Raw genomic sequence first — 12717 nt, forward strand, 5'->3', positions numbered from 1 at the left:
TCCCTCGCTCTGGTCCACCTGAGAGCACTGGCTGGGAAGCAGGAAGAACAAGGCGGTCCCATTCTGCCAGTGGGTGGGTGTTACAGTTCTGTCAGCATTCTCACGGCTGGGGGCAGAGCACTGACTAATTCTACCGGAAGCAAAGTGAGGACTGACGGATCACAGGACAGGAAGCCCGTCCATTGTGGGCTCTAAGTCTCTAGGCCAGAAATGGCTCTCCTAGGCTTCTTCCTGAAGCTTGCTGCTGGCCTGAAGCCTTGAGTCAGGCCTGGCCTGGGAAGCTTCTCAAGGCTATGCTAGCCTGCCTTACACCACAGAACCATGGTCATTCAGAAGTCACCATAGTTACTTAGCTGAACTCATCTGAAACAAAAGCAGACGAAGAGGGATAAACTGGCGGGAAAGGAGCACTGGCCGCTGCTGCTCCATTCTTCTGCTGCTGTGGTCAGAGCCAGCAGGAGCCCTGTCTTTGCAGAGGGTCCCATACCGTAGTCAGTTAGCACAGAGAAAGTGCACACACAGCAACGCTAAAAGAATACATTCTGGAAATTAAAGCTAGGAGCTGGAATGAGGGCAGACAGACATTTGCCTCCAATTACTCCCACTGCAGGAGTAAATCTAAGGAACGGAAACTCTGAGCTCACCCCCAGCCAAAAAAACCCTTTCAAGTAGGATTTAGGGAACGACTCCTTCCTGGGCAAGTTTTACTATCTTCCGACCTCAAAGAGCACATCTGAAATAATTCTTACATCGAAACTGGGACTGCAGAGTTTTAACAAGTGCATCTTCCTCAAGGTTGCTAAGGGAAACCGTTTGTTCCCTGGATGATGAGTCAGAGCTGCTAAGTGCTGGCTTCCGAAACAGAAATGACAGAAGTCAGGAATGGCTGTATCCCTAAATCATTTAGTCACATAAATCATGTTAATAAACCATTTATTTCTCAGCAAAACCCCAGAGTGGCCCTTGGGATATATGTAATTCCTATAAATGGGGATTTTTCAGTCTAGGGGCATATCTGATCTCTGTGGGTGGTGCGTGTACACACGCATGCACAGGAGAGCCTGGAGGAGACAGGAATACCAGGCCGCTCACCTGGTATACACTCATTCTGACTACAGCGGAGGCTGGGGACGTTTTCTGGCTTTCATTCTCATCACTTGCTCGGCATTCGGAAACTTAGCTTTCTAGTCAGCCTGACTCAGGGTGAAGCGCAAGGTTCAGAAGAAGTTCAAGGAGAGAGACCCTCAGTGTTCACTGCCATGACCTTCCTGGAGTGGCTTCCCTTCTCCTGGGGCTGCTTAAAGCACGTCAGCAGAAATACCTCCCACGGGGAGAGAAGGAATTCCTCAGGCCCGTGCTTCTGAGAACACAGGTGCCGAGAGCCTTCAGAAGCTTTCCAGGCCCTGCAATGAGGCAGGCGGAAACACCTGCCCAGCAGTCCAGCAGAAGGCTGGCTACTGCTGAACGCACAGACATGCTGCATTTGAGTATTTGAGATGGGCACAGAGGAGGATGTGGCCCCAGGGAAGACACGCACAGTCTGGAATTCTCAGGGGGAAACGAGGCTTTCAGTGCAGAGAACTGTGAGTTTAGCCATGAGGCAGTTCCTTTGATTGACATGTGGAGAGTATTACTGTGCTCATTAGAAGCGGGGCATGCTGGGGACACATGTGAGAGGGGACCTTATGGACAGCAGGCAGACTGGAGGACATATGGGGAACATGCTAACTGACAAGGAGCCACAGGTGTCTTTCCAGAGTCCCGGAAGTGATGACATTTAAGTGCAGACCAAGGAATCATGCACTCAGAAGAGGACATACTACAAGAGAGGGCCAGAGAAAGGACAGCTTAACAGGAACCCACACTAAAGAGATGCGGCTGCGGGGACAGAGTGCTCAGCGCTGAGGAAGAGGAGTCCCCAACACCCTCAGCCCAAGTTCCTATCACGCCTGGCTTTCCTCTGCCATTACTCCAGCCTGCCTTCTACCTTGAAATTCTTCTGTGATTCCGGAGTTGGGCTCTCGAGGTCGATGAGTTTCTTTAGATCCTCCTCAATGGTGGACTTGGAGGTGGGCTTGGGGGATGCCCGCAGGTCCCTGGTTGAGGCTCGGAGTCTAGTGTGGGCCATCTCATTACCATCACTCTGATGACGCCTGCGGAGAGAGACGGTGAAAATGGAGTCCATAGGATTGGCTCAAGGGCGTGGGGGCTGGGAAGCGAGGCAAGTGAGAAGGGTATGGCTCCTGTTTACATAGAATCTACTCAGGTCAGTGCTGGTTGGAGAAACAGCCAATGTGAAACATCATATAAAATCTGCATCATAAATAGATCCCTCCTCTACAGGAAACCATCTGCCCCATTAGCCAACACTAGCAGCAGACTTGACAGGACACCAGAGTCGGATCCCCAGGGCCACCTTTATACAGCGGAAGCAAAATGACAGGAATATTACATGGAAAGGGCCTTTATCCTTTGGGGCAGTCACTCAGTTTCTGATATCCTCGCGGCCCTATGGGCCCAGCTAAGAAGGGGTCTACAGAAAGGCTGTGACGGACAGAAGGCTGGAATGTGTTGTTCACACAGCTCTTTCCGATGACAGCTCAAGATCTCAGATCGGAATGTTTCACAGTACATCTTACTCAAGCAATGAAGCAGAGGAATAATTTAGAGAAAAAAAATTACTTAGCAAATAAGATCTCTTGGGGGAAAAGGGAAAAGTGTGATCAGAATACATTACATGAAAAACATTTTTTTCCCATTTAAAAAAAGAAAGAAACATCCCTCCAATAGGCCAATCCCTCCGATGCCAGCCCCCACCCCAGCATCCTGAGCTAAGAGACTGCCCTAGCTCTTTCTGTGCGCCAAGAAAACCAACCACCACTTAGAAGGAGAAGAACTCTTACTTTCTTGTATCCATAAATCCCACGGAGTTAATGGTTCCTTCTGGCTTTTTCCATCCAATCAGGTACTTGCTAGTGGCACCCTGGCGGGGGTAGAAAGTCCTAGGCCCAGAGGAGGATGAGGAAGAGGAGAAGGATGGCGCGAGCTGGGAGGACGTGGTGGGATGAAGTTCCTCTTTGGGTGAGCTTCGGGCACTGGAGAACACCACGGGGCTGGCAGAGTGCCGGGAGCTCATGGTGCTGTGGGGAGGCAGGACAGAGACTGTGACACCTGTGTCTACCCAGGGTCGCCATGTCAGCTGCAGAAGTGGTGTCCAAGGTGGGGTGAAAGCGAGGTTAGGGAAAAATGAGAGCTGAATAAAAATCAACGATTAAAAGGGATGGCCACCTGGCTTCCTGACCTCCCCGTGTCATTAGCTGTCTGCTTTCAAAGCGCTCTCAGTGGGGCTTGGTCTGCACTTTAAGTTAAAGTAGAAGCATTTAAGGCCGAGGGGCACTTTCAAACACACTGGCCCCACTGACGTTCAGAAGAGGCAAGGGACAGGACAAGGAGCAGAAGTCTCAGTGTCTGTCTGTTTGTCTTGCTTTCCCCAGATTTGGGGGTTACAGTGATGCTAAGACCAGACTAAGGGCCAGAGGGAGACCAAGTCCGGGACACAGCTCTCCTTGACACCCACGGCCAAGGGCACACAGAGGTACGTGTCCCTGTAGCATCTAGCATTCATACTGACTCACAAAGACTGCTCATCACCAGACAAGTTTTAAGACTGAATAAGGCAGACTCTTCTTATCTCATCCACCCACAGGCAGGATCCCCATACTTCCTTTCTGAGGTCCCTCAGAGCCCACGTCCACACTATGAGCATTGCAGAGTTCTGCTTAGGAGAAATCTAAGGTCAGGCGACTTCTACAACAGACGTAACATGGCATTCCTCGGTGATGCTATTTGTCAAAGCTAACTGTCCTGACGAACAAGAGCAAGGCACCAGTCCATAGTGATGTGCAGCTGTGACAGAGAAGCCATTCAGCAATGGGAGATATGACAAAGGGAAGCTGGAGGAGGTCCACGGGAACTCTAGCCTGGCAACTTTTCTGCAACTGTGAAGCTATCAGAATATTTTAAAGGGTTACGGTGGGAACAAAACCCAGAGCCCACTGGTGGGACAATATGGTGAAAACAAATCTTGACACTCCTCTGGTCTTAAACCTTAAACAAGATCAGTCATACCTATATTTACATTTAAAAAGACCCATAGATTCTGAACCATAATATGGGAGAACATTTTTATAACAGAGGCAGAGTGTTTTATAAATGAGATCACAAAAGCCCATTAAAGTTAAGAAATATCCACGCAGGCTGTGGTGGTGGCACATGTCTTGAATCCCAGCATTTGGGAGGCAGAGGCAGAAGGACCCATAGTTAGGGCCAGTCTGGTCTATAGAATGAGTTCAGAATATCCAGGCCTACACAAAGAAACCCTGTCTTGAAAACCAAAACAAGAAAGAACTTTGCATCTAAAGGGGTAGAAAAATACATCCAATAATATGTTCCTATTCAATACATAAGCCAAACCCCTAGAAATAAACAAGGCAACTGGGTGAACTAGTGAGAGGGGCAATGGTCTGAACAGTGACTTCAAAGGAGAAATTAACTAAAGGAGCTGTGGGATAACCCTCTGTGCACTGTGAAGACGAGCTGCTCTCATTGTTAATAAAAGTTGATTGGCCTAGGGCTAAACAGGATTTCTGGGGCAGAGAAAAGGCTGGGCAGAAAAGGGCAGAGCGAGAGGAGATGCCAGGAGACGCAGAGTGAGCAGGATGGGAAGAACATACAAGGTAAACGAGCCTTGGGGCAGCTCGTTAATAGAAATGGGCTAATGTGAGTTATAAGGCTAGCTAAAAACAAGCTTAAGCTAACGGCCAAGCATTTATAATTAGTATCAAGTCTCTGTGTGGTTATTTGGGAGCAGCTAGAGGGAAGGAAAAGTCTGCTATATAGAAGACATGAAAATACCAGCACTCACCATCACCAAGTACCAAGAAAAGAGAAAATAAGTCACAAGAGTATCACACATCCGCCAGAACAGCTAAATTAAAGTACCACATGCCAGAGAGGACACGATACAGCTCTTACAGACTGCTGGTAATGCGTTCCTGTTAAACCTTTTTAGTCAACTAGATCACAGCCTCTGATAGGCTGAAGGTAGGTCCTTCAGACATAACAATCGCTTTCTACCTACCACATTGAGAGAAAGCTCACCTAAGTGTAACTAAGATACATCCAGATCTCTGTATTATCCTCAGAGCAGAGATAACCCAAACTGGAACAAAGGAAACAAATTGAGGTGGCTGGGAACACGGGGACCGACCCCAGCACTGTGGTGTGGATGAAAAAGACACTACAGAGTCATCCTGTCTAAACCCAGAACCAAGGAGAGTGAGTCTGACCGGGGAAGGAGCGGGGTCAGAGTGAGGGGTAGGGATGTCGGTGATGGTCTAGTTTGCTTTCTCTATAGTGTTCACAGAGGGGTGTACACGTACTGTTGCTGCCTTTTGCAATATGAATGCTAGCCTTCAGAGAAAATGTCCACAGGAAAGCAGAAGTCAGCAACATGAAGGGAGGGGCCCCATCAGTATTTGAGGATCAGCAACCAGAGCCAGACAGATATTGGGGAAGAATCTGTCTGGAGAGTGTTCAACATGAATGTGGTCTGACTACTTCAGAAAACAAAGAACCAGATTCTCTATTTTTACAATGATACAGAGAACTGGGCCCAAACTTGTAAAGATAGAATAAAAAAGGCTGTCTTACTTTCATACCCCATGCATTTTCTTTCCTCCCAAGTATTTTTCCAGCTAGAGATGACAGGCAGAACCCCTACAACATCTCCAAGGACAACATATATTTAAAAGAGTGCGATGCTGCCTCTTGATAAACATTCTATCTGGCTGCTTTTAAAACTAAGAAGAGGGATCAGAGAGATGGCTCAGTGGTTAAGAGCACGTATTGCTCTTGCAGAGTACCAGAGTTCGGCTCCTAATGGCTTACCACGACCTGTAACTCCAAGAGAACCAATGTCCTCTTCCTGCCTCTGAGGACCATCAGGACATACCTTTGCAGACATACACATATAATTAAAAAAGAAAACAACACATCTTAAAAAGAGTGTGTGTGTAAAACTAAGTGTTGAGTATTAAATCAGTATGGTCAAAACAACCAATGGATCTCTGCTACAGAAAGAAGATCCAAAGCGTGAGGATGAACTGAAGGAAAAAAGGAAGACTTCAAAGGGCTAAAGAGCGCACAGAGAGGCACCAGAGGCACAGCATACGTCAGGGAAGCAGTGCTGGCCAGTCAAAGGGCTTCCGCAGTGCAAGAGGGCAGCCTCAGGCAGGCTTTAGAAAGCATGGTGGGTTGTGGGTGTGCCCATTGTTGGGATGAGATTCTAGTTTTTGGTTTGCAGATTTTAAAATTTATTTTTTGCTTTAGAATCTCTTGACACACAGAACACAGTTATGAGGTCCCAAGCCTTAACCCTGGTTGCCGTCTGGAGCAGGACTTAGTACATAAGTACTAAGGATATAGAAGCAGCCGTGGACAGTCACACGAGACAGCTCTCTAAAAATGCTGACTACATCCCCGCTCCAAAGACGTTGATGCAGTATGTGGGACAGGGTGGGCGACATGAGAACTCACACTTCTCACATGTTCCCAGGCTCTGAAATCTACTGTACTTGAGGTACGCCTTGTATTGCCATATTTTACTTTCAAATACTTTGATATTCCATAGTTATTAAAAAATTCTGGAAGTTCGTAACACTAAAGTTGAGTCAAAACAAATAATTTGCCAGGAGAATAGAAAATAAATGCCACAGTTTGTTAATTTACAAATCATCCTGCTACGCTGCACAGATCTGTGCCAAGAGAGAATTAGAGGAGGCTGGGGAATGTTCAGAGGAGACGCCAGCGTGTGTGTCACGTATGGCTTTCCTCTCTATGTGAATCCAACTGTTACTCCCCTAACTGGCATTCGGAGAGTGTCTGTACTAGAACACAGGCGGACTTTACCTCCATGTGGCCACTACTCCCAGGAGCCCAGCAGGCTCTTACCAAAATACTTCTGCCCAGTGCAGACTACTGCATACTTGACTCTGTCTGGACTCTATCTTCCTGATAGGGGATAAACCCATGAGGGACTGAGATTTTTTTTTTCTTGCTTGCCACTGCATGTCCATGCCTAGAATAGTCCCTGGCAACTGTAACCACTCAACATACGATGAAAGACAAGGCTAAATCAACAGGAAGCTGGAAATCCACCTCAGCTGTGAGAGTATGGATGCACACAGTGCTTTACCCAAACTGTATTTAAAACTCCACGTTAGTTTTTATTGTAAATTAAATTAATTAAGATTAATTAATGATGCTTCTGCTTACAAGTGTATCCTCACTAGGAGAGCTGCTTGATTTTATCCATGACTATGACGGCTAATACTCGGTCCCGGTGTGAAATGTTTACTACATGTTATAACCAGGCAGCCCCACTTAAGAACTGATTGCATGTAGAAACAAAGGCACAAACAGAAATGAATGAAAACTCACTGAACTGTCTTCCTTCCTTAGTGTACACACCTCTGAAAGTAGAAGTCGGGCCTTCACCTGGGACACCTTTAAAACACGGACCTTGGAGTTCTAACCCCAGAGATCTAATAAGGCAAAACTGGAGCAGTGTCTCCCCGAGTGTGCACCGGGTTTGAGAACACCCTTGAGTCCAACTGAACTGATCATCCCGCTCTAACCTGGTCACACCCCCAAGTCACATCTGCCCAGATCCAGGAACTGAAACCGTATTTCTGAAGCAATACTGTGGTCCCTGCAGGAGCCAAAGTCACTGAAGAGTTGTGGGTTCGTATGACATTTTCTTGAGTCAAAGAAACTGTGTATTGGAACATTTCTAGGGATTCTCTTATTTTCTAGAACAAAGAACTGGTATCTGAGCTTATAAACTTTTTGCCTTCCAAAATAAGTCTCCTTTCCTACACAGTTCCAGCCCAGACTCTGAGTGGAGCTCCTTGAAGTTGACTACCTGCTGGCCTATGACCACCTCCAGGAGTTCAGCCATATACTTCACCAAAAGACTCTGGAGGGAGCTTGATTATACTACAGACGGCTGCAGACTGACCGCTCTGAGTTTAGGGGAGAACCAGACAGCTGGGCCAGTTCATGATCCTGGAGAACTCTTTTTAAATCAGTGTGCTGTGGCTCAGTCTTACCCACAGAGCCTTGAATCCCTTCCTAAGAACCGTGTAAAGTAATGAGCCAATAATGAGGAACAAAAAGGAGAGAGAAGCAGATAGCACTGGGGTGAATGATGTCATATCGATTCCTTTTCTACTCTAAGAAAAGCCAGCTTAACTGTGAGCACGGCCAGAGCAGATCAATGAGCATCCAGGCAGGATGTCCCTGGACTCTGTGACTTCAATTTCATCTACACTCTAGGATGCTTTGAGTTCTTCTAGAGCACGAGTTTTGAAAAGGAAGAGAGGACACACATGTACTGCTACACACAAAAATAAAAGAAAGGACGACAGGGTGACCAGGAGCCTGGGCCAGTCTGACTCATCCAGATTTCTCATCTCAACTTATGGCTTCAAGCAAAACACAAATAAAGGTGCAGGAGCCTGGTGACTGCCCATGGGCCTTCATAGGATGGGCTGGTTGCCTGCAGAAGGCACAGTGGTAGGGAGGGCGCTGCTTGAATTTGTCTACTGCCCTACAAAGAAAGGAACCAGCAGGATGGGGAGCACAGATGTCATCAATCAAATTTCCAGGTACCAATCCTGCATACTTGGGCTGAGGATGCCCTTCTAAATGTCTGCATCACCAGAGAGACCATCCTCTCTTGTGTGGCAACAGCTGCTGCCCTCTGTCTGCTATGGAGAGTTGCCAAAGGGAAGACATATCATATTCGGGCATGGCAGGAGGGCTGGAGTTTCAGTGCTGGCCTATGAAGGACGGTATTTTCAGAGAGGCAAAAGCAGCAATTAGTCACCTGTCAAATGGCTGTGACAAAATCTGGGCAAAGGCTGAGTGCTGGCCTATGACCAAGGAGAGGGGAGTGACAGGGTTTCCTGGGATTGCTTGTGCAAATAACAAGTCTTTGGGTGACAGATAATGGGGGATAATGATGAAGCAGGACTCCTCCCACTGTGTTCAGCACTGGCTAATTCTCGACTACCAGTTCCAGGCCTCTGGAGGGTTTCAGGAGACACTAGTATTAAAGCACTAGGGAAGATGGGCAGTGAAGTCTGGTGTTTAAGATGGCCAGGAGCGGAGTGAGCATGGGAAAGAAAGCTGCTCATTTGTAAGAAGCAAGTTCTGGTGAGCAGAGAGCATGCACATTCAGCCTGGGGAACAAGGTGGGTGCAGAAGAGGCCTCATGGATCACTGTGGATCACAAGGTGAGTTAGCCCACCCAACTATGGAAATAAGGAGCCAACAAGATGCCTATGAACATTACCATCTTAAGGAGCGTAACACAGTGTCAGGTTCAAGTCTGGTATCAAAAAAGGGGGGGGGGGGGAGGAAGGAGGGAGGGAGGGAGAGAGAGAATTAAGAAACAAAATAGGAAGCTTGAGAAAAAGGCATGATTAGGTTTGAAAGAAAAAAGGTATCATGGGAGCTGTGAGAGACACATGCCTGTGAACAGGAAGTAGACACCCTCTCGCAGTAGGGATGAAGCTTAAGAAAACAAATGGTGCTCTCTTGCCTTGGGTACATTTCCAGAGCTATGCTTTTGGTGACTTTTTTCATTCTCAACAGGGCCAGTATCATGAGAGGACAGTAAGAGACGGGCCCGGAGTGACTGGTCACAGGCCACAGAGCTGGAGGACAGTGACAGAAGAGACATGACATTGATTTTGGGTTCAAATTCACGTTCTTGAGTCTCTTGCTTGACTTGTCTGTGGTAAAGGGCACAATACATTTTTTCCCTTTCTTTCATATAGTCATTGACTTATATCCAAAAGCTACGTTAAAGCAAATAGAATCGACCAGATCTCTTAACCTTAGAAGTAAAAACAAAAGACAAGTATTTACTTTCATGATTAGAAAGAACTTGGCTGAACCAAACCACTTCTCTTTAGGTTAGAGTGTTTAGACTGTAGTAGGAGGGCCGAGCTCCAGCGGGGAGGCCAGGGAACCTCTTCTGTCGTCTGCCTCTCCTTAGTGAGCATACGCATAATTTCGCCCCTGAGAGGATGCTCCAAGTGGCAAATAATGGCACCCACTCTTGCCCCACTGCTTTGGCCTCTACTTCCCGCATTTGGAAAGCCTGGCCTTGCCATGTCAGCTGAGTCAAGGTTGTTTTGAGGGGCAGTGCTGTGGGGTGGCTCTGCATCAGACCCTCAAGCCTGGACAGAGGGCTCACTGCTGGACATGCACTTCACGTTTCAGTCACTGTGGTTCTGTTTTCTACTCCTGCTGGTCCCTACAGCACAGATAAAACATCACTCCTCCAGCTGGAGGAGATCCAGCAAGACACCTCGTCCAGCCTGGCTGAAGGCTGCTCCACACAAGTAAAGCAATGCATCCCCATGCTCACTGCATGCAGAGCTCTGCACAAATGAAACAGAGATGCCCACAGCTCAACCAAAGTTCTGGATTTCGAATTCCAGAGGCGCAACTTCAAATTCTGAATTAGTCTATAATACTTAAAGAAACAGTATTCTCAACAGAGGGAGAAAGGTGAAGACTGGACCTGGTGTACAGGCCTGGGACCCTGGCTGTCGCAGGAGGATCAGAAGTTCAAACCCAGCCTGGACAACTTAGTAAAACCCTGCTCATAATGAAAGAGTAAAGAGTTGGAGATGCGGCTCAGTGGTACAGCATCTGGCAACCAAATACAAGGCCCTGAGTTCACTTCTCAGTACTTGGGAATAGAGGGTGGAGGGGTGGGGGCTGTGCTAAAGAAGACAGGCAATTAACTGTAAATTCCAGTCAGAAAAGATTTGGGGCAAAAAACCCACTGCATACAGAAACAATGGAATAATTTCTAAACAAAGAGGGAAGCATCCTCTGAAAGAGACTGAGAATCTGGAGGACAAAGTTTAAACACAGCAGCTGTAAGACAAGACACACAGGGATAGCCCAGCAGCCTGTGTAAGCTCCACCCAAGAAGCCCCCTCACCACTCCCAGGAAAGAGCTTTTCTGGCACAAGCAGTTCATTAGCTTATGAGGTCACTAGAAAAGACCCATCCACAAAACTGAGCTGGGTTACAGGCGGGCAGTTTTCTTGGCCTTGAGCCGGGCACTCTGGTGCCATTCAGAATGACCAACTTCTTTTTTACATTTTAAAGATTAAAAAAGAAAACTTTTATTTAGAAATAACTTTCCAAAAGCTCGTGCTAGACACGCAAGGCCTTCAGTACTACACAGTTAAGTACTACAATCTATACATGAGAGCAGAGGTGTCTGCAGGAAGCTGAAATGGAGTGTGGTTTTCTGAAGAGGCATGAGTTGAGAATTTCTGTGACTTTTGAATTCTCTTAGTGGAAGTGGGAGCATCAGGACGGGGCATTTCCTGTTTGTCCATCAGGATCCACCTGCTGATACTCTGGTGGTACCTGAGAACACAGGAGCTTATGGTATGTGTGCTCGGCGGGAAGTCCTCCTCTATGAGGTGACCATAAAAATGTGGGTCCCAAATGCCTAGAGGCTCTCAGGGTGCTTTGGGAAGCCAAGAAGAGTTTAAGGCGGGCAGAATGGCTGGCTAGCAAGAGTGACTGAAGAGGAATGGGTTCTTAACATGCTAACTTGGCATGTTATAGAAAGAAGTAATAGGAGTTCGGTGTGGCATATCCTCCCCGAAGGGCTGATGTGCTAAAGGCAATGCCTCTCAACCTTCCTAACACAGCAGCCCTGAAACACAGTTCCTCATGCTGCCGTGACTCCCAATCATAATAATATTTTCATTGCTACTTCATAACTACAATTTTGGTACTGCTATAAATGGTAATGTAAATAATTTTTGGACGGGAGGTTTGTCAAAGGGGTCATAATCCACGGTTGAGAACTGCTGGATAAAAACTTGGTCCCCCAACTGACCAAGAAGGGACTAGATCAGAACAGCTTGGCGCCAATAAAGGAGTGACCCCCTGGAAGACTCACAACACAGTAGCATTTGGGGTGGTGGAGAAAACTTTGGAGCTAGGGTCTAGTTAGACAAAGCAGGTTTCTGAGGGCATGCTCTTGCTGCCCCGTGTGTCTGTCTCTCGGTTTCTAGGCCACCATGAGGTGGGGCAGGTCTGCCAATCACTCCTACTGCCACCATGTTGTATCCTGCCTTATTCTGGACCCCAGCAATGGACCCAGCACATCTTAGACTGAAATTCTTGACACCATGAACCCAAACAAATCTTCCCTCTGGTGAACTATTTGTGCCAGGCATTTTGTCAGTGACAGAAGCCCGCCAACAAGAGGGCCCATGTGTAGGTATGAGGTAGGCTCTTTAAATTTTCTGTAGGGTGCGGGCTCAAGGTCAGCAGAACTCGAGCCCTTTGGGGCTTCGTAGCCACTTTCATTAACGAAGCATTACCCTATACTACTGACCTCGCCGACTGTCATGGCCAGAACTCTTAAGGAAAAACCAACAGCTCCAGCTATTAAGAACGTATTAAAAATTTTGAATGAAATATATTAAGTTCGTGTTACCTTCACCTTTTCTATGTTCACATTTTTTTGAGTGATACATTTTAAGATCTAAAAGGTAAAGAGCAATTATAAAATAATAAAACTTGAAACCTAGGTTGCACATTCTC

At 47.1% G+C, this 12717-nt stretch overlaps 1 protein-coding gene across 14 annotated transcripts in view; it reads right to left on the bottom strand.

Annotated features, from left to right (window-relative positions):
- Sipa1l1 (signal induced proliferation associated 1 like 1) overlaps window positions 1-12717 on the bottom strand; it is a 284116-nt gene that overhangs the window by 12714 nt on the left and 258685 nt on the right. For all 14 annotated transcript variants that reach the window (XM_075948065.1, XM_075948069.1, XM_075948061.1 and 11 more), the window contains 2 exons: window positions 2904-3140; window positions 1988-2153 (listed from right to left, as the gene is read on the bottom strand). In XM_075948065.1, coding sequence (XP_075804180.1) covers window positions 1988-2153; window positions 2904-3140 — 403 coding nt within the window. The remainder of the gene's footprint in view (window positions 1-1987; window positions 2154-2903; window positions 3141-12717) is intronic.

The sequence above is a fragment of the Microtus pennsylvanicus genome, chromosome 14 (genome assembly GCF_037038515.1).
Source record: "Microtus pennsylvanicus isolate mMicPen1 chromosome 14, mMicPen1.hap1, whole genome shotgun sequence".
In the NCBI taxonomy this organism is placed as follows: Eukaryota; Metazoa; Chordata; class Mammalia; order Rodentia; family Cricetidae; genus Microtus; species Microtus pennsylvanicus.